This window comes from Fusarium fujikuroi, chromosome FFUJ_chr06 (genome assembly GCF_900079805.1).
Source record: "Fusarium fujikuroi IMI 58289 draft genome, chromosome FFUJ_chr06".
In the NCBI taxonomy this organism is placed as follows: domain Eukaryota; kingdom Fungi; phylum Ascomycota; class Sordariomycetes; order Hypocreales; family Nectriaceae; genus Fusarium; species Fusarium fujikuroi.
In genome coordinates this window covers 2,887,547-2,908,638 of record NC_036627.1, presented here as the reverse complement: position 1 = coordinate 2,908,638, position 21,092 = coordinate 2,887,547, and the positions used below count along the sequence as shown (strand labels likewise).

Here is a 21,092-nt window from a genome sequence, read left to right as displayed (position 1 = left end):
AGCTTTGTTCCTCACATTACTCCTTGACAAACATGATGTTCGAAAGCAACACGAGCTACGTATATGGGTACTGGCAGATTGATGAGATATATTATCATAGTTATGGGAAGTACGAAAGGCAGGGGCATTTTCTCTGACGTGCCTCAATATTGTGGGCGACATCTTGAATTCACTTTCACGGTTCGAGAGAGACATCTGTCAAGAATCGACACTTTTGTTGGGCTCAAATTCATCTTTTATCGTAGCCTCATGGGGCCGGCTATCTCCAGAGTAGTAAAAGCCGCAAAGCAAACGTCAAATCCGAGACTCCATTCCACATGCCGTTTTTTTACCATTCCAATCTCAAATCCACAATTTAGTGAGAGATAGCGTAAGCACGTCGGCGGTCACGCTCCTCAGCAATGGTGAGCTTGACACCCTTACCCTTGGGCAGAGAGATCCAGGGCTTGTCCTGGCCAATGACGAAAACGTTGCTCTCACGGGTAGCAAAGCTGTTGTCAATGGCATCCTTGACGTGGACGATGTTGAAACCTCCGTCGTGGCGCTCACGGTGAGTGATAACACCAACACGACCCATGTTACGACCACCAGTGACCATGACGACGGCGCCAGTGTCGAACTTGATGAAGTCTGTGATCTTGCCAGTGGCGAGGTCAATCTTGACAGTGTCGTTGACCTTGATCAGAGGGTCAGGGTAGCGGATGCTGTGAGAATTCGTTAGCAATGGGGTATTTGGGGTTTACATACAGCCGTCAAATAAAGCTCCTGTCTTGTCGGGTGACTTGAATCGACCAAAGCTTGATCCAACGGCTGAATGATGTCTGACAGAACTCACGTTCGTGCATCGTGCGTGACCAAGAATGGGATTCCACCGCGACCAAGCTGGACACGCTTGACCTTGCCAAGCTTGTACTCAGCCTCCTCAGCCTGGATTCGGTGGACGGTGAATCGGCCCTTGGTATCGTAGACAAGACGAAAGTTCTCGCCAGTCTTCTCGATGGTGATGACGTCCATGAAACCGGAGGGGTAGGTGGAATCGGTGCGGACCTTGCCGTCGACCTTGACCAGTCGCTGCATCAGGATGGCCTTGGTCTCGCGGTAGTTGAGAGCATACTTGAGGCGGTTTCGGATGAAGACGATCAAGGGCATGCAGTCGCGGAGCTTGTGAGGACCGGCAGAAGGCTTGGGAGCGTAGGTGCCGGACAGCTTGTCAAGCAGCCAGTGCGAGGGGGCGCTGAGGCGCTTCTGGTGCTTCTTGCTATCGAGACGGTCAGACCCTCGTTCTCATAACGGGACGACAGGAGACAGAAATCCAAATGCGATTTCTTGCAATCGCATTGGTGATCGTTATCCTTGTTGTTCTACTTACATTCCACGGGCCATTGTATCGGTTGGCTGGTTTGTCGGCGGTGATGAGGAGGATGGACGAGGAAACCAAGTTCAGAAAAGGCGAGTTATGTCGCTCCTGCCCTTTTTTTTCGAAATGCGTGTGTGTGGGTCACGTGATAGATAAGATAAGTGGGCTAGTCGGTGGGGTTTGTGAAGAGGTCTCGAGATAACCTCACATAGCTCTTTCGACCAAATGGTTTTATTGCTATCTTATTATTAAAATTATGCATGGTATCCCGTGTATGAGTGCCCTGAAGTCATTTTCAAACTCAACCTTTGCCGGCGGTAGCATGACAAGATATGATATCCTTTTTGGAGGTCATGAGCGGCTCACAGATTTCGACGATATACAACTTTTGAAACATTCCCATATTTGCCGGTGAGGCACCTGTTTTCCTTTCGTTCCAGCGCCAAGCAATTCCATCAGATACAAGTAATAAGCGATCGATGACCAGCGCGTGCTGTGTGTTCGTCCAGTTCCAAGTCTCAATCTATGTACGCCCAATACCATTGCAAACCAATTTCCGACTCCTAACGTTCATAACATTAATGCAGAGCACTGCGACTTATAGATGCTGGCCCAACTGCTGATAAACTACTCGGGTGTTGCATTCCTTCTTTGATGTGGCTTTTCTGTGGGGTATTTGCTGGTGGAGAAAGACCAGGGATGCCCTCAAGACCAAATCGTGGAATCGTTGGCGAGAGCTTGGCATCGTCAAGTAATAAGCGCGAGATGTCCATTTCACCACCCATGAATTGAGGTGGCATAGTTTCACCGAACTCGAAAACATGGCCTGCTCCCATAATGTCGCCTGTTTCGATTTTTTGCTGAGCTGGCCATCGAGAAAGGTCTTCGCGCGAGGTCGACTGGTTCATTGGTGGTTCTAGTGTTGTAGCCTTTCGAGGTTCCAATAAATTCCCAACTGGTATTCTCATAGACGGTACCATAACATCGTTCCCTCGGCTCATCTCCCTGGCCTGGAGATTGCTTTTCTCTATTTTTTGATAAACACTGGAATATTTGTTGCGTACTCGGTCTCTCAAGTCTGTTGGTTGGCGACTGGAAAGATTGAAGCGCGGGTCACGATGAATCTTGGTCCAAGCGGGCCCATGGATCTCCAAACCCTTAAGAATTTCCATGTCATCTTGTTCAGTAAAAGGTCGACGTTCGCGGCGATGCGACTTCTTGAAGGGCCCATGAATACCGAGCTCCACAAGATCCTCCATCTTCTTGCGATGTGCTCGACTTCTTTTCTGTTTAGGAGTAGTGTCAACCTCTTGCTGCATCGTTGAGGCCGTGTCTTCTGCTGATGCACCATTTCCATCTATCAATATCCTTTCAAAGTGCACATCTGTTTTACCCGTCTGGTTCAACCCCCGATCGAAGCGTGAAGGCGAGTCTAGTTCAAGCGGTCGGTTGGACTTGCGGAGCTCCTCGGGGCAGCACGTCCTGAACCGATCCTTGAGATCCCCAGCTGTCCGGTCGTTAAATTTGAAGTCGGTATCTTCAAGTATGCTCGTCCACTTTCCGACCCCATATCGATTGACGCCCAATAACAAATGGTTTGTCTCCTCTTCAGACCACTTCCGTCTCGGTTTGCTGGTCCGCTTGCGCGTTTTGCTAGCCACCGAAACCGTTTCAGCATCTTGCGACGCTTGAGTGGATGGCTGGGCGGAAGGCTGCATAAAATCGGGCATTGCCTTCATATGCGAGCCGTCCTTGCTCTCAAACGAATCCGACGATATAGGAGGAAACAGAGCGGCGTGAGGTGGAGGTTCGTGAAGCCCATTGATGATCGGTGGCATTACTGGCGCTTGCTGAGCGGCTTTTTGCTTCTTGAGTGGTTGTGGGAGCTGCATGAACTCATCTTTGACATGGAGGCTGCGATGTCGCTTTTTGTTCGATACGTCTTCAAGAAGCTCGGGACCGTCACCTAATAAGCGACTTATTGAACTGGCTGGTTCTACAGCATCCGAGTCGCTTGAAGCTACTCGCAGCGGGAATCCTCCGGAAGCCGGTACAATCTTTCCATCCTGAACATTCCCTTCCTTGCGGGGTTCTGAAGAAATGTCATCGTGGGTCAAATTTATTAAATCAACGGCGTTAATAACAGACTGCGTGTCAGCAAGTGGTCTATCACCATACTGATTCGTGTCGGACTCGATTGGGGCCAATGGTCGATCAGTGGCAGAAGGGAATACAAGTGAATGAAGCGGTGGAAGATCGGCATGGTTGAGTTGCGGTCTCGTCGGCTCGTTGAGCAGATGAATTAAGCGTGGCTCGATCGTGGCCATCGTGGGCTCTCAAAGGTGGGTTGGCACATTGAGCATGAGTTAAAGTCAATTGAAGAAACAGATAGTTACGATTGAATGCGGTATTCGCCAGGGGAGGGTAGATTATAAAGAGGGGAGGGGAAGCTGCATATGCCGTTGGCAAGATGCAACAGCTCAGAACACCATGTTGACTACGAGTTTGGGGAGCTGGTTCATAAGAGAACGCTTTGATATGGTCTCACTTGGGCTGTATGTCTCTCAGTTGCAGTAGCACGTGAAATCGCCACATGTTGAAGCTTGTCATTGGCGAGGGGGCACAACAGCACTGAAGCGGCAACTAGGAGGGGAAAGAAAAGTTGGGACCTTGGTCATAAGTGACAAAAGAACGTGGGTTACATAGTAGAGATTTAGGATGCGGTTTACTGAGCTTATTTTGACACTCACATCAACGTATGATGTTTTCTTGCTTCCCCAGCAAGCCAATTGAAATCGACTTGGCTCGACTGAAGGTGGTAGGAGGATTCTTCGGGGGCAGGATGCCGGAGATGTTGCACGATTGCAAATAGGGTTTTAAACAGTCGGAGATAAGGCCAGCTACTTGTGTCGTCGTTGTTAGATTTTACATAGTAACGGCTCAGCCAACTTTATTGAGACTCCGGAAATACTGGTCAAACGGAAAAAAGCTCGAAATACTGGCCGGTCATTTGCCGGATATCGGCCTCGCTCCGGTCTATCCCGAGCAGTTCCGGGTTTCAATATGTTGTTCTCATTGGATGGCGGCATCTGGAACCGGAGCTTGATTCTGGGGAAACGAACATCAAACTTGGTATCTTGTGTACGTACCCTCCTCATTTCTTCAGCTTTGCTTGGCCATAGGTGACTGGCCCGTTCAACAATCAATCAATTCATAATCATGGCTTCTTCTCTCCCCACCTTCCCACGTATAGTATTCACTATTATAGAGCCTATCTCTTTGTAGGATTTCATGACAGGGATCTTGCGCCCGACCCGTGAATGGCACATCTGCTAACATCAAAACCAGAGTTGTTGGTTTTGCTGGTGCCGTCATTGATCCAGCTTGGTTCATCGGAGAGCAATCTCCCCAGAAGAACGACGGTGATGCTTCTCCCAATAGCATTGTTATAGCCTGGCAGCTAGGGAATTTGTATTTGCTGCTAGCATTCATTGGGGTCGCGATCCTGTCAACCACGACTGAAAACCGAGTTGTTCGCTCATATCTCATTGCTCTTTGGCTCGCAGATATTGGTCATGTTGGCTTCAGCTCTTATGGGATAGGCCGGGATAGGTTGCTAAGCCCTCTCCAGTGGAATGCCATGACTTGGGGAAATGTTGGAATGACGGTAAGCCAAGAAGAGGATCAGATGCTGTCATATCATCTCCAGCCTTATGGTTGGCGCTGACCCTTGGCTTAGTTATTCCTTTTCTTCACGCGAACAGCCTATCTCACGGGCTTCTTTGGACCTGATCACGTCAACAAATCCGTCAAGACCGCCTAATTGTCATGATGCAAAAAACTATTTTGGGGCGACATCGACGACAGAATAGCCACGGCTGATGATTCTCAAATTAGAATTTGGGAGTGAAACAGCTACTTGGAAGACATCGCTAATACAGGTCTGGTGGATTTATATGCTCTCTTTGTCCTATAGCCCATAGATTTATGAGAGAACCATAAGTTGCAGTGTGATTGTACGCATAGAAGAAGAGAAGATTAGACTTAAGGTACCTAGTAGTTACATGCAAGAATGTACCACTTTCGGTAAGGTTGCCTTACAGGCTGCTACAGTGAAGGCTAACATCTCCATCTCCCGTGATTTAGCGTCCGGGGTGGCTTGTTGTGAGGGTGGTCAAAGCTCTCAACACCAAGAGTTCAGTCCAGGGACGCGTTAGATGCCTTCGTGTTACCTTCGGGTTAGGGTTAGGGTCAATCATCACAACAGCGCGTTTTGGCGCTACCTAGGCTCAACCTTACGAATACACATCCATAAGCCTTCACGCAGTAATGAATACTCGAAGTGCTGCAGGGCGCTCAGAGCGTGCATCTGCTCAGAATGAAAATCGCGAATTGAGGCGTAGCAACCGAAGAAACGACCCAGTTCAACGTGTAACAAGCCCAACAAAGAATATTGTTAGCCAGCCCGCACCTGAACCTCTCAGGGTTCTACTGAACGATCCGGTCGCTCGCCGTAACCCACCTCCTCAGGCTCGAGACGACATTAGCATCCCGTCGATTCCACTAAAGCCTGACGATGAAACCGAATTCTATGATGAGAATAATTATTCGCAGCCGGAAGACTCCGGCGAAGAACCTGAGGATATCAACAGCCCTATCGAAGAACTTCAACTTGGTCCAGTAATCACCACAGCACAGCAAAGGATCCTGGAGCTGAGCGTTCCAGACTTAGCAAGAGCTGCCGATAGCCTGTTTGAATGCTTTCAAGGAAATGAAGCTGACGATGTCTTCACTGGAATCTTGGCTATCAAGCGACGTGCTTTTCACACCATCAGAGGAGAATATGATGCACTTGATCAGTCTAACACGGCACCGTTCATTGATTTCGCGCACTTCGTGGATGACACTCCCACTCAAAACCAAAGCGTCAGGGTGACTCAGATCGCACGCACCAATGTTGTGACAGCTTACGACACGCTTTACGGGCTTGAGAATGAGGAGACATCAGCCATCTTCCCATTTCTCGAATGCCTCAACAGGGTTTTGCCTGCATATTTTACCCCAGCTGATAATATGTTCCAAAGCCCTCAGAGCACATTACACCTCCGGACCTGGTTATTTGTCGAGGATCTTTCTCATCGCAGGGACGAAAAGGACTTTCGAGAGCTTCTTGTCTCTTATTTCTGCAACGACGAAGAGATTTTGAAAGATTTGGACAGATCGGGATACAAGGGCGAAGGGGGGCTTCCTTCATATCCACAACTTTTTTCTGGGGGTTACTTCAAAGACCTCGGCGGTGATGAAGGTGTCGATCACGATGTTGATGATCTCTGCTCAGGACGGATCGCTCAGATCAAGAAGATCATCGATGATAACAAGGAGGATGGGGGAATCTCTCAGCTAAGAAAGCATTTCCCCCTGCAGAATTTGGTGGAAGATCTCTTAGAGTGCTTTAAGAGCTTATACAATGTTTTGACATACGAAGAGAGTGTGAGGGCGGGTACCGAACCTTCTCAACATGGCCAACAAGAGGCCACCTACAGCCAAGGTAATGATTACGGTTCGGAGTCACAATCAATCGTGCGTGTGGGAAGTCAGGAGGCAGAGTAAGTACTATTCTTACCTGGTAACAGAGCTCCATGTTGACCCCCCAGCAGGCCCAGTTTGTTTGTTGGGCCAAAGTCCATTCAAGCCTTGCGTGGTGGAGGTCGAGCAGCCAGCACTGTTCCCCCTTCCAACCAACAACTTGCAGGTTCCAGATCCGGAGTTCCCCGTGATTATCATGAAGATTCGAATGCCGACCTCCTGGGCGGTAGCCCATTTCCCCCCGCAAGTTCTTATCGTTTAGCTACGCAAGGCGAGAGGGAACGGGAAAGAGGGCAGAAACGACCGCGACTTTCCCAGGACGACGAAGATGGGGAAGATGCATTTGAGACCGACACTCGGCGTGTTGATCCAGCGAGGCGAGATGAGCTACAACGACAGATGCCGCCACCTCCAAGGCCACAACCTGTCCCGCGGCGTCCTCAAAGGAACGTTTCTGAGTCTTCATTCTCTTCAGGGCCCGCACACCCTCTTTCTATGGAGCAGTCATCGCAGGATATGGGGTTACGGTCAGTGTCGCAGGCACCATTGTCCTCCAGACCTTTCAACGCTATCGCAAAGGCCGCATCACAAAGGAAAAAGGAGGCTCGTATGGCAGATCCAGAGCGACAAGGACCACGACAGCGCGTTCCTTGGAGTGAGCACGACTCCCAGGTCCTTTTAGATCTTATCCAAGAATACGGTGTCCGTTGGTCGTCCATTGAAACCATGAGGGAGCGTTTTGAATACCCGCGCAATCAGCAGGCGTACCGCGACCGTGCTCGAAACCTCAAGACGGAAATTCTCATGATTGACATGCTATTGCCTCCGAATTTTGACGGTGTAGCTCTGAGCAATAAAGAAATTATAAAGATCAAAGGAGTTGGGAAGAATCCGTTTCGTAAAGAGGCGGATGTTGATGACGATAACAATCCCATTAACACTGAGCTTGCAGAATTCACGCCATTTTAACACTGGGTGGCATAGATACGGAAATGTGTAAATTCAGCGAGTGGTCATAATCATGTACAATTCTTCATTGGCGTTATGCTTTACATTATATTTACGGCCGCCATATCGCATCCCGCGAATTCTAACTCAGGGGAGACGAGTCCTTGCTCGCCGCTATGGTGTACATTCACAAGTCCTAGTCAAAACTACATGGCATTTGTAAGTCAATTCATAGTTGAAAGCACGAGTTGCGTAATGGATTTCTAGTAAAATAAGCTGACTAAAAAAAGGGCATCTCCTCCGACACCTTAGAGTCTACAGAGCCAGCTACATATATCATCATTCTTGCCCAGGCTCTTCGCAATGGCTGGCGGCATAGCTATTGTGTTTTGTACCCTCAGAAATGGTGCTGGTCAAAGCTAGTCGTGCTCTCAGTCCAGACAACAGCAAGAAGCGCCGGTATAGTGATGTCAAGAAGGGTACGATTTGTAAGGCGGAGCCATAAGACGCCCATACAGACCTCTCATTTCAAAACCAATGCCACAAACGCTAGTGTCTGAGAATGTTTGTGAAAAGAGAAAGAAAAAAGAAGTGAAGGGCATCATGAGCAGTCGATAAAACCTTGCGAGGCTAGCTCGTCCGTTGGTCTAAAAATCAAAAGCCGCGCGGTAGAAACAGTCGAGTGTCTCAATAAATGGGTATCAGCCGTAAAGGCGAGTTGAAGCAATTCTTATCTGTATAAAACAGTAATCTTCCTCGCGAGTTCAGAAATGTTATAACAAGATGACAAAGGGTATGCTGCAGTTTTCCGGGAAATGGTATAGCGTTAAAGTAATGTGAGCAAAGAAAGATGGTCGCAGTAAGAGCGTCTGGATCCATGCCGTGTCAAGCAAAGACATGGTTTAGTGACAGAGTGTCATCCGATCGTATGAAGGGCGTGTCAATCCCGCGTGGTTATGTGCTGTCTTCAATAAACAGCATTCATCGATGACGGTAGGGGACATCCCTCTGCTTGAGTCGGTTCGTTCTCCATCCCTCGTACCACTGTTCCCGACTAGCTTCACGTAGCTCGGCACGCCATTCGCTGAAAACAGCCTCTTTCAGACGTTGAAAGTCACAATGTTCATCATTGTAAGGATCAGCAAACCCCCACGGGAACTGTCGGCCAATGACACCTGGCTCGTACAGATCAGGACTGATGATGGAAAGTGGCAGGAAAGGGATCTCGTCTTCCTTTTCTTTGGCCTCTTCTTGTGCTTTATGTCGTCGAATGGAGCTGGTGGATAGTCTCTTGGAGCTTGGAGAAGCGGCTGGGCTTTCTCGATGACCCTGTAGTGGGAATTCCTGGCTCTCGGGGGTTTGAGCACCACCGCGTTCGTGTCCGGCCTCATCTTCCTCCTCGTCCTCTTCGGCAATCCTTTCGGAAGTAATGCTACTCTCATCCTCATCATCAAGGCCAAGTGCCTCCAAGGGATCTAGGCCCGATTTCTTGATGCTGTCCCAAACGCTTCGTTTGAGAACATTCATATGCTTGGTGGTAATAGTATCGGCCTTGGCAATGACCGGAATCACAGTAGTCTTGCCCTGGAGCGTACGCAGAACCTGCAAATCAAGGTCTTCATCCAGACTCCCTAACACACGCGCACCAAGGTGTCCGTTTTGCTGACCATTGATAGCTGGGTTCCTCGCGGATGCAATGTTGCGATCCAATCGAGAAGGATCAAGGACAAGGAAGGTGGCATGGATGTGGGTGTCTTGCACACCAGGGGAGCGTACAACCTTCATTTCCTCTGCAAAGGTTTCCTCAAACTTGCTTTCAAGAAATGCGGACATTTCCCTAAGTTGAAGGTCGACTACATTCTTCTCTAGGCCTTCTGAGTCCCAGATGGTGAGACCGACACGCTCCCCGTCAATCTCAGTTTCAAGGTAGTGTGGAATAAAGTTTCCAGAGGGGGTGTTGCGATTCTGCGGCACTTCGTCATCACCCTTCTTGGCTCGTTTCTTGGGTGGAAGAGCGAGCGCTGTTTTGAGAAACTCGAGAAAGGATGTTTTTCCAGAGTTACGAGTACCAATGACGAGAATGCTGGTTTTGGGGTTAGCACACGACTTATAAACAAATGAAGTATATTGATTAGAAACTCACTTCAAAGGCGTCGGGTCCTTTCGTCTGCGAACACGGCGAGGACTGTTGACCGTGCTAATAGCACTACTAGCATAGCTGTAGCGGCCACGGTTCGTCATGCTTTCTGTTCTGGCATATGGATCAAAACCACCGTTGGGCAACGGCGGAACAGGGACGGCAGCATGTGCAGCAGCGCCATATCCACGAGGATATTCTGCCGAAGGTCGAATAGCAGTGTAATCTGCTGATCGAGGAACGCTGGCTGGTGACTCGGGGCGCAACTCGGGGCCAAAGGATTTCGATAGTTGTTCAGAATGATTGGCGAATTCGGGCAGCTTAGGAGCAATGCGCGTCGAGGCCTGGCGCTGTCGTTCAAGCTCAGCCTCCCTAAGGGCCTGCGCCTTACGACCACCTTTGCCTAGATCACCACTTTTGCTGCGTCGGAGTAACATGCCGAAACTGGTACGGCGAGGCTGCTCGTTGTTCATCCTCTGAGGGATTGATCATGAAAAGGAAAAGAGTTGCGGCCAAGAGAAGGCAACCCAGAAGGTTAGAGTGGGCGGCGCGAGAAGGAGGGTGCGGAGCACGTGGAAGCAGCGGGGGGGCCTAAGATGGGAGTGGAGGATGGGGAGCAAAAACTAAATGGATGACTTTAAATGAAGTCGAGAACAAATGACAATGGATCGGAGTGGAGGAAACGGGAACGATCGAGACGGAAGGTGGATGGGCGTACGATAGTGGGCGGTCTTGGTTGATAGTTCAAAGTGTCCAAGCGAGTGGGCGGCACGAGGCAGCTGGTCGCAACAACTTCGTAGACGGACAATCAGCAGATGTCAACTCAACAGATGTCGACTGTTCTTCACATGCCCTCTGTCAATGACAGGCCTTTCCAAATAACTCTTGAGGAGCAGAAAAGGGGATCTATACAGTGGAGGGAAGTGATGCGTTTGATGGATTAGTACCTACCTGAGTGAGGTATAGAGCGCGTGTACCAGGTGTGGAGAGCCGCCAGTGCCAGTAGTGGGTGTAAGAGATCAGTGGAGAGTGTTTGAGAATTTGAGTCTCTGAATGAAGGTCGAGGCGTTCGTTTAGTTTGCAAAGGGGGAGATGAGCTGGACAACGTGTCTTGCCTGGTCTTTGCCGACGTTGATTCGTAGCCTTGAGATGAGATGGAAACAGGATTGATGCGCGTCTGCAGAGTCGGGCGCTTTTGGGGGGAGTTATTTACCAGGGGTGGCCCAGGCTCGTTTCGAGTAAGACAAGGCACCTGATTGGCTATGTTATTTAAGTTGTGGAAGGTCAAAAACGGTACTGATGGAGGTCGAGATTAAAGGCATGGATGGATTCAATAGAGCTTGGACAACGGAATTGTGCCCAAAAGAATACCAGCCAAGGTACTCCGTAGTACCGACTCTAACCCTTATACATGGGCAACTAAGTCTTAATGCCCAGTCGGACTGATTGCTACGTATAGACATCGGGCATGATCCATATTACCTGGCCTACGATATGCTTGTCGATGATATGCCCGAGACATAGGTATCATATTGGATCGCTTCAAACAGTAGGATACACAAGCCTAGCCCAGACACACTGTGGCCTTTAGGTATTCACAGATGCCAAGCTTTCGGCCAGACAGCATGCTAAGGCTTCCTCTTACTTTTCCCCTCGTTTCAACTACCATATCATCTGAAAGACGTCAGGATTCGCAATTCATCGGCGCATTTTGTTCTGAGACGATCCCGGATGCGGACCCTTAAAACTGATTCGCTAACCTTCTGCAGCGCTAGCGATGGTGCAGGGTCCAAGACAATCTGACTGGACGGGGTAAGGGGCATTAGGGGGAAGCCAGTTCTGCATGAGGACTTGACTCCGTTTATAAGAGACGGTGATTATTTGTCAATTTAAAGCCGCAGTCAGTGGTCTGAACGAGAAAAGGAGCCTGCCTATCTCCCACCGACTTTCTTCCTATATCATTGAACACCAATTGTGTCTTACATACAACCCAGCCAACGGAACTCCAGTCTAGCAGCAGTCCTGAGTCTGGTCGCATGGTCCGTATCCTTATGAGCGGGGGTATCCTGAGGTGGAGACAGTCCGCCAATCTAACGCCACAGGCACATGGCTTTGGGCTTAGACTCCAATATATTAAGTCTGTGTCTTCGTGTCTTAATTACCTGGCTCCTGGTGCGGAGTACTCTGTACGTGCGGCCTTATAGCTGGCATTTTCGGATACAAGCTCGATGATCAGGACCGAATCCCAGTATATTCTTCCGTGTCCTTGTCGAATTCAAGCACAGACACGAGATATTTCTATGAGCCAACCAAAACCAGAAATCTCAACTTTTAGGCTGTATCGGATCGACCCACCGATGCAGGTACACGGCTTGTCAAGTGTCAACTAAACCGGGCTTGAGGAAGAGGTTAGATGCCTCCACCAACTGCATCCGTCGATAACAAGCATAAAGCGCCGTCCTTCTGGGCAACAAAAACACCTTGGAGGGCATAACGCCAAAGCACGGGCGTTTCTTGTAGTTCTCCATATGTACTTAGGCAAGGTGAGGAGGTAGCTGTATGAACAGGGAAGCTTAGCATTGTTGTGATAAAACACAGTGGCTTTAATTGCAGGGCATCCAATGCATGTAAGCGAAGAAACAAAAGGTTTCTAGCGCTAGTTCATTTACCGACAGATCCATTCACCTGGTCCTACCCAACCCAAGGCCTGTTTTTTTCGACACTGTTCTAAAACGATAGCAACTTAGGTATCACTGCTTTGTTAGCTTATTCGACTAAATGCTATGTATGAACTTAAGGTATGAAGAAGTGAATTGTAGGCTTCCCATACGGACACTACATCCAGTTCTGGATTGAGCATATCCTTGAACATCTATCAATCCTATTTCAATAATCTCCTCCTGCGCTACATCAATCAGTGAAAATGTTCACCTGTAAAACCGTTCGTGTCAGACTGACCTCGGTGAGCGAGGACAATATAAAGCATCTATGTGGCTACCGCGTGGTCGGACAATTGATACGGTGATAAGTCGAAATAATAGGTTAACGGCAACACGAGGAGGGCATCTACAAAGGGCACAAAATATTCGATTTGTGGTGACTACGGCTACCTAATGGCCGGGCTGTACTCCTCCCCTCAAATGCATCAGGTAGCCAGGATCGACTGGAACAAATCGTTCTTCAACATGCCACTATCAGAGATTCATATCTGGTGACCTACAATACATGACTGCCTCCTGCGTTTACGCGAATCACCGGCTGGACCAAATAATATAGGAGATAAAGACAATCTGCAATGAGATATTGTGGCACCGCTTCCGTCCAATGTCTATACCAATATATTCGAGTCCAATGGTCTGAATGCTATCGTGAACTCGTTTGCCGACCTTGAGAGGGTTCTATATTTTGACTTAGGCAAGCCCACGATAATTACCAGGCATTGTCAATCGTCGTCTATCTATATGAACTGTACAGATTCTTGTTACATGAAAGGGGAATTCGTCATAAGTTGTCGTGACAGATTAGTTTACATTTCCACCAGTCCTGTTGCAGTGGCACTGGCTCAGCCTTCAAAAACATCATGCTGGAGCTCAATGCCAAAGTCTTGTGCGACATCCTTCATTCTTTTTTCCATTTCATCCTCCATCCCCCCTCCAAGACCCAACCACTGGCGCAGCTTGAAGATGTAAAAGGCCACATCAGAGGCTGCCATGACAGTCTTGAAGATGATATGGCGCCAGCGATTCTGAAGGCGTTGGCTCAGTGGCAACTGGGGGTCCTCGAATAAACTTCGACTCGCCCACTCGCCCATCATCTTGACGCGGTTGACTGGTGATCCGAGATACTGGTTATTGCCTTGCACGATTCGCATATTGCGACCGATGAAAATCAGCTCTTGTGGCCACTTATCTTCATCAGTCAGTATCTCTCGGATGCCCTGCTTCATTCGCTTCTGCATCGCGTAATGCCGCTCAGCCGGCGTATTGCCTTCGAGCTCTTTCATTATCCCATTATGCGTGCGCTTATCTCCACCCTCATACGGCCGCAGTAATGTCGCGCTCGCGAAGAGATCCGCTGCCTTGATCCCCCATGCTTCTGTCACTTGTGATATTGTTTTATTGTCGAATGTCATGAGTGCTTTCCAGAAGGTGGCGTATTCATTTCTGAACTTCGATGACATGTACACATAGAGGCCATGGTCAATAAGCACAAGCTCGGCTCGTCCATTGGGCAAACGTCTGATAAAGATGTTGCCAGGGTGCGGATCGCAGTGGACGACACCCCACTTGAAAATCTGTGCGGAGAAGAGGTCCACCATGGTCGTCATGACTTCTCGCGTGGACAGGCCAAGTCCCCCACGGCCTCGTCGGCCTCGCCATAATTCCTGACGTTCTGGCTTGAGGTTCTCTTGAAATGGCCTTGTGCGAAGCTCAAGACGTGCAGCCTCAAGATCAATTTGCGGGAGTGGGCGACCAGCGCCAGGAGATCCATTGCCATGCCCTCCAAGCCATCTCGATGTTATGGCTTTCTTATCCCAAAGCCTCACACCCTCGATCCACTCAGTCACGAGAACTCGCTTTGTCGTAAATTCGGGATAAACCGTAGGAATGTATACTCTCCCTTTCAAGGCTTTCTCTGCATTGACAAGCTCTCGCATTTTTTCTGAATTTTTGGCCTCATTGACGAAATCAGTCTCCAGCTCGAGTCGCTCCGTGATGAAAGGGACTAGTTTGTACAGTGGGAGGTCAAACCACTTAGAATAGATCCATGCGACGGTCCTGTTTTGCATCAGTAAGTACGTGGGAGTTAGCTGCGTTTGTCGGGCTTACTTGAAGGCCCATAGATCCCATGATATTTGCTTGGCAATCTCCCGTTTCTGTATTTTGATAGCGACTTCGCGACCATCCGCAAGTCTGGCCCAATGGACTTGAGCAACACTTGCACTCGCTCGAGCCTTGCGCTCCATCAATCCCATTCCCTCTTTTCCGGCGAAGCTGACGCCAAAGACCTCTTCGACACTTTTCCCAAAATCTTGTCTTATCACTGCTTCGATGTCACTCCAATCATCTTGCGGTGCGTCGTCAAACATGCGGCTGAACATCTTTTGGAATTCGGGAGGCAGCACGGCACTCTGCATTGCGATGGCTTGTCCGATCTTGAGATAAAGTCCACCATTGGAACGGAGAAGGTTGAATAGCCGCTCGGCATTCCGGTTATGCAAGTCCTGCACAGTCCCGCCAGTAATAGGTTGGGGTCGAAAATTCAGCTTGTAGTCGAAGGCTACGAGCAGGCCGGTTCCGAACGTATGTAGAGAGCGGCCAAACCCAGATGCGTATATCTGGCGGTCCCCGAGATAAATTGTACCTCCTAAGGCACATGTCAAAAGCAAGCGCCGCGCCCACTGCCGTCCTCGTCTGTATTCCTTCGCCCGCCGCGGGGCACCAAGCTCCTCTGGCGACGGCGGTCGCATGGCCTGGAAAGGACCACCTGATTGTAATCTTCGCAACGTTGGTGCGAGCGTTCTAGGTCGGCAGCGCATGGTGGCGCGCGTTGAGTGGCCTTGCATGGCGTTGCGCAACATGCTGGAGGGGTCGGAGGTGATCAACAGTCGAGTGCCATGAGCAATGAGTGGAATATAGCTACGAGTGACTGAATGATAACATGAAAGGGGGGGAGGATGAAGGAAAAGATAAGGGCGAAATGCAATAATCCTCTTGCCCTATCTCCGGAGTCATTGATGACGTCCGAGATGAAAATCCCCGGAACGGCTCGGAGAATTGGGGGGCACACGATCGCCTTCCGCAAGTCGGTGCAATTTCTGGCCGATTTCCCGACCGGCCTGTGTGACGTAATCGATATATAAACCGCATACTGAACAAATGTAGGTCTATATGAGCTACAGCCTACCGAGTAGTACCTAAGTTAGATGCAGTGCATACTATAAGTACTTGGAAAGGCGTCTCCTAGGTTCGGTGGAGCTTTTCTTGTTCCTTATCTTCCTTGTAGATTGTATATTCACATTATTGGGACCTAAATACACCTCGGATTCATGTTACTATCTCGGTTCTAACACCATTGTTAGCTTACACGTGTACCCTGGTTTGATATTCCAGACATATGGGGGACGATGTGCATCAGATTCTAACCGCTGTTCTGCTACCTAGATACGGTGGGTTACCCACCAGTTATAGGGTAGGCATAGCAGAAAGAAGGTTCACAAATGGAAGTTGTAGCACTTTATCAAACAGTGTAAGGTGAGCATAGAAATCAAAAGAGCACCGGCAAAACCATAGATTGTCAAACACGAGTCGAAACGTGACGCCTTTGATTAATACGAGTATCAATGGGATGACGAATATGAGACTATACCCCAGTTGTCGAAACATGAAGCATTATGCAGTATGTTTCGTCATTTAGAAAACCATGGCGAGGATGGGGCTGTAGGTGCTTCGAGTCAAGGCAGCTTTTACATATCGAGGATTAAAAATGCGCAAAGCATGGGCATCATCCTTTGTACAGTTTTCTAAAATATTATCCCTTTGCTGAGCTGGCATGGCCTGGGTCAGAGAGGAGCACCGGCCCGTTGCATATTGATTGTGGCACAAGAGGGTATGATGGCTACATGGTCGGAAGTTATACAGGTCATGTATCTTGGCCGCCGAGATCTATTGTTAGCAACATGCATCGATATATACGGTGAATAAGCCAATATGCTAGACTGGCGACTTATGTATAGTACAGTGTTGTGACTGACGAAGATTCCGTCGCTGGTCTTCATACTAATACCATCAAGGCAACTGAGACTTTAAACGGGCGTAACCACGTTGAGAAATCAATTGAGATCAAATTTCCCACGAAATGCGGATTACTATATGGTACTACCATAGAAAGTTTGCTCCTGAGACTAAGTTAGCCACGTCAGTGCAAATTATCGACCTGGGTTGTTGCAATGGGAAGATTGAGTGAGTATTGGACAAAACGTTGTCTCAGATATAGCAAGGGCCGAGGCCACAGGGAAAGTTGCTCTCCTTCGAAACCAAAAGCACAGGTTGTTCACTAGGTACATGCGTCGCCCAACCAGAGAAGATTGCAAAGTTGGCGGAGTTGTCTTTTTTAGCTTCAGAGACTGTATAGAGATCGAGCCTAAACTGGCAGCCTAGGACAAGGATATTGAGCCAAGCACAGAAGAGGCGCGACAGATGGTTCGTATGTTGTCTGACTGCAACCGAAAATGACGCCTGCCTTCCGACGTGGGATTGGTGGGTATGTTACAACGGCGGGGACCCACATGTGCTAGCCTCCCATTTCCCTCATGCTGTGAAATGGTGTGGTGGTGGTAGGATAAGCAGCATGACATCCATGATTGAGAAATTAAACTTGTGGCTAAGATTGTCTTATTGGCAACCTTAGTGAGTTGGCTGTTGGCGTAAACTTTGAAAAGGGAGTCTTTATTTACTCCCGGCAAGAGAATTGGTTGCAGATAAAGCATGTGCTAAAGGTGCAGTAGACTCGATACAAGTAGATCGGCAGATAAGAATCAATGCATGGAATATCCAAGTTTCTGCGACGTCCTTTGTTAGACTGGTCTCGCGTGTATTCGGCGAGGTCAGACGGCTGGGGCTGGCCCCCTTGTTCCTGGACCAGCACATCGACATTCCTAGCTGATCTGAGATTAGCGCTCTCTGTTCCCCTAGCACTCTGCTAAGCCACAAAGAGCCAAGTTAGATAGACCAGAGCAAAGCACCTTGTCCGATAACACCCAAAGTCAATCCCCCTCCTCGTTGCTCAGTCCCGACCACGACATTCGTTCCCAACTCATTTCTTGACCGGAGCACAGTATCGAAACATATTGACGATAACATCGATTGTCAAAGGCCCGCTGGGGCGTTCTCAGTATAATCGCGGCTTGGCAACAATTGTTTACTTCTTCAAGTCTACGGCTTTTATATCGACAACAACAGGGACAACTCAGGTCTCGCGACTGTGCTGTATCTTGCTATATTCACCGATATAGCCCCCAGTTCGTGATTCTGGCGGAAACACGAGAAAAAGAACAAGAACCAGACCGATTTCTTGAAGAGGCATATTTTGAAGAATTCAGGACTCGACGGCTTAACTTTGCAGCCCAATATTGGCCTTGTTGCTTGATTTCCCCGACAACTCTCACCCTCCCTTCGCCAATGTTATTCATCGACGTTGTAGCAGAAGGAATTACCGAAAGAGCTACACGTTGATATATTGCCTTTCCGTCCCCGCGTCGTCACGACGTCGGCCGCTTGCTCTGTCGTTTTCTTGTCGGTCTTGAATCGGGCGCTTAGCGCACTGTTGCCATGTTACGGCCTGGTACACCGTTGACGGTGCTGCTGTTCGCAGCTTTTGCTTTGCTACTGTTAGCTGTTATATCAACCCCAATCATTGAAGCCATTCCACTGAGCGACTTCGGTGGTGTAACATATGGCGTTTTTGGCTACTGCCAACAGGGCAAAGGATGTAGCGGTATCGGGGTTGGATACGACACTGGTCAGTCTACCGTGATGTTGAAACGCGTTCCCTCTTTCGAGTCGTACTGATGCTTCTTTTAGCCAAATTAGTTGGGGATGATAGCCAAGCCTTCGACTTACCATCTGGCGTTCGGAATACGCTATCTGCCATTCTTATTGTGCATCCAGTCGCGGCACTTATTACCCTTGTCATGACTATCATGGCGGCTGTGTCTCACTTGCACGCTCCCTCGCACTCGACAAGATATCTGCTCATTTTATTTATCTTCCTCCTCATTGACTTCCTGGTTTGCTTGCTAGCCTTTTTGATCGACGTGCTTCTATTTGTACCACACCTAGCATGGGGGTCTTACCTCGTTCTTGCTGCTACTATCCTAGTTGCCATGAGTGGGTTGGTAACTTGTGCGATGCGTCGCACTCTAGTCAGCAGGAAAGACAGGCAGCGACGTATCGCTCAGAATGCTGAAATGAGTGGCGAGAATTATTACAACAGAACTGCTCAAGATAAGACGACTGTGGAGCCTGAAGTTTCTCGACAACCGACTCTTCCCACCGTGAGTGGTGGCAATGGTGTACATGACAATCTCCCGTCCTTTACAACCTTCGAACAGAAGAGTAGAAGCGACCAAGCTAGCGAAGAAGCCATCCCTCTGACCCGCCGGACCACATCAAATCGATCTCCAGCACCCCCTAACGATGTGGCAAGCGTGGGTGAGGTTGCAGCCTTTAGCAGGAACCCACAGAGGCAAGGTTCTCGCGATCAGTTTGGCAACCCAACCGACAATGCTACTGACCCATATGCAACGCGGAGAGGACCTTCTCCAAGCATGAGTAACCGTGGAACAGGAGTTGGAGGAGGCTACCGCGGTGGAAGAGGGGGTTATGGTCGTGGAGGATATGATAACTATGGAGCACCAGTCCGAGGTCGTGGAGGCTACGGGCCGCCTGGAAGGGCTGGATATGGTTCCAGAGGAGGACGAGGAGGCTATGGACAACCCAACCGAGGAGTCTATGCTGCAAACGGGATGAGGGGAGGTCTAAACGCGCCCCCAGGATACAATAATGGTCCTTACGATCGGAGACCGTCACCCGCTCAAAACTTTGCTCAAGACATTCAGCCGTCAGAGCCATCTAATGGATATAGCTCGACGAATCCCTCAATGCCGAGTGTGAACACTTACACTGCTTACAGCCCAGAGTCCACATTGCCTCGAGCTGAGTCGCCGCCGCCTTTGCCAGGGACCGAGCCTGCCACTGTTGGGGGTCGCGCAGTAGAAATGGATGCAACTCCGGCTGTTCAGCATCATGACGGAGGAACCTACGGACAGCTCCGGGACAGTGACGCGGATGTTGCAGGTATGGTTGGACTCCAGCAGGGGCAGATCCCACAGCGACATGATACGTACATGAGCGAGGGAAGTAAATATAGCACCGATGAGTATGGCTCCCGCTCATGATTTCTCCACGATGCTGACCAGATGACCAGGCAATATGTTCCACCCCGCTCAGGATGGACTCAGGGCGATGGCAGAAATTCACCCCGAGCCCCGTCACCTCTGGTAACTGGTCAACCAAGAGCTGAACTCACTGAAAGAAGGACGCCGCCTGTTGTCCAACAGCCTGTGGCCATCGGGAATAGCAACTATTATGAAGATGTTGATCCCCGTTTCGCCTCCGATGCACCACCCGCAAGTAACAACCTTCAGCCGCCCCCTATTGAGCCTATATATGAGGACATTCATGCCAACAATGCGGGGACTCGAAGCCCTGCCGAGTCTGAGCATTCAACATTTACATCCATATCCCAGCGTGGGATCAACCCACGTTGGAACCCCAACCCCCCACCGCTACCGTACCAACAAGGACCCCCTCATCGCCGACCAGCACATCAACAACAGCAACGTCAAGACATGCTGTTAGATACCCCCGACTTTCAATTGCCTAGTTCACGGACTGGACGAGGCCCTGGAATGGTACCTGGAAGCGCATACCCACCTGGCGGTTTCTAGTAAATCTGCCTAGTCAGCTTCTATGGTAGTATCATGGTCATTAGACTGGGTTATTTCTAATATATACCCCACCCTTTCCTGCTGTTAGGGTGTTCATACCTTTCAATTCTTCTTCTTATTACGGCCGTATGCTAGAAGACACAATTGTCCCTCAGACTAATCTAGTGTCTTATTGTTGGTTAAATGTAACAACTGTGTTGGTTTACCATTCTTTATCCTTTGTGTATTGCATTCCTGAAACGTACATTTTTGTTTCTTTTACTTCGATGTCATGGAGATCAGGCACAGTTTTGTCCCATACCTGACGCATTCTTGTAACCCCTATTATCGTTGTTTTTTTCTTTAGCTATAGCGCAGGACGCTGTGATTCCTTGACAGTTGTCGCATGACAAGCTACGTCTGATGTCAACGGAATCCACATCGTCTTGAAGAGAGGGCGTGCTGCTAGCAAGGTTGTTGATTTGATTAATTGATTAATTGATTGGTTGATTGGTTGATTGGTTGATGGAAAGAAAGAAAGAAAGAAAGAAAGAAAGAAAGAAAGAAAGAAAGAA

The 21,092-nt window shown here is 49.1% G+C and overlaps 7 protein-coding genes; 3 read left to right on the top strand and 4 right to left on the bottom strand.

Moving 5' to 3' along the window:
* Positions 1-355: 355 nt before the first annotated feature.
* On the bottom strand, positions 356-1,383 carry FFUJ_06228 (probable ribosomal protein S4.e, cytosolic; the record flags this gene model as incomplete). XM_023579530.1 has 3 exons in its annotated part: positions 356-704; positions 836-1,258; positions 1,370-1,383. The coding sequence occupies 3 exons, from the start codon at positions 1,381-1,383 to the stop codon at positions 356-358; spliced, it is 786 nt and encodes a 261-aa protein (XP_023432845.1).
* A 552-nt stretch (positions 1,384-1,935) lies between these two features.
* FFUJ_06227 (uncharacterized protein) lies at positions 1,936-3,684 on the bottom strand (the record flags this gene model as incomplete). Its single annotated transcript, XM_023579529.1, has 1 exon — positions 1,936-3,684. One exon carries the CDS (start codon positions 3,682-3,684, stop codon positions 1,936-1,938), a length of 1,749 nt encoding a protein of 582 aa, XP_023432352.1.
* An 892-nt stretch (positions 3,685-4,576) lies between these two features.
* FFUJ_06226 (uncharacterized protein) lies at positions 4,577-5,180 on the top strand (the record flags this gene model as incomplete). XM_023579527.1 has 3 exons in its annotated part: positions 4,577-4,638; positions 4,706-5,024; positions 5,097-5,180. The coding sequence occupies 3 exons, from the start codon at positions 4,577-4,579 to the stop codon at positions 5,178-5,180; spliced, it is 465 nt and encodes a 154-aa protein (XP_023432351.1).
* Positions 5,181-5,686: 506 nt separating this feature from the next.
* On the top strand, positions 5,687-7,912 carry FFUJ_06225 (uncharacterized protein; the record flags this gene model as incomplete). XM_023579526.1 has 2 exons in its annotated part: positions 5,687-6,963; positions 7,015-7,912. The coding sequence occupies 2 exons, from the start codon at positions 5,687-5,689 to the stop codon at positions 7,910-7,912; spliced, it is 2,175 nt and encodes a 724-aa protein (XP_023432350.1).
* A 960-nt stretch (positions 7,913-8,872) lies between these two features.
* On the bottom strand, positions 8,873-10,501 carry FFUJ_06224 (probable septin aspE; the record flags this gene model as incomplete). XM_023579525.1 has 2 exons in its annotated part: positions 8,873-9,974; positions 10,035-10,501. 2 exons carry the CDS (start codon positions 10,499-10,501, stop codon positions 8,873-8,875), a joined length of 1,569 nt encoding a protein of 522 aa, XP_023432349.1.
* A 3,089-nt stretch (positions 10,502-13,590) lies between these two features.
* On the bottom strand, positions 13,591-15,567 carry FFUJ_06223 (related to bacterial aminoglycoside acetyltransferase regulators; the record flags this gene model as incomplete). XM_023579524.1 has 2 exons in its annotated part: positions 13,591-14,806; positions 14,858-15,567. 2 exons carry the CDS (start codon positions 15,565-15,567, stop codon positions 13,591-13,593), a joined length of 1,926 nt encoding a protein of 641 aa, XP_023432348.1.
* Positions 15,568-18,358: 2,791 nt separating this feature from the next.
* Positions 18,359-20,538, top strand: FFUJ_06222 (related to palI protein; the record flags this gene model as incomplete). XM_023579523.1 has 3 exons in its annotated part: positions 18,359-18,548; positions 18,611-19,967; positions 20,016-20,538. 3 exons carry the CDS (start codon positions 18,359-18,361, stop codon positions 20,536-20,538), a joined length of 2,070 nt encoding a protein of 689 aa, XP_023432347.1.
* Between the last annotated feature and the right edge of the window lie 554 nt (positions 20,539-21,092).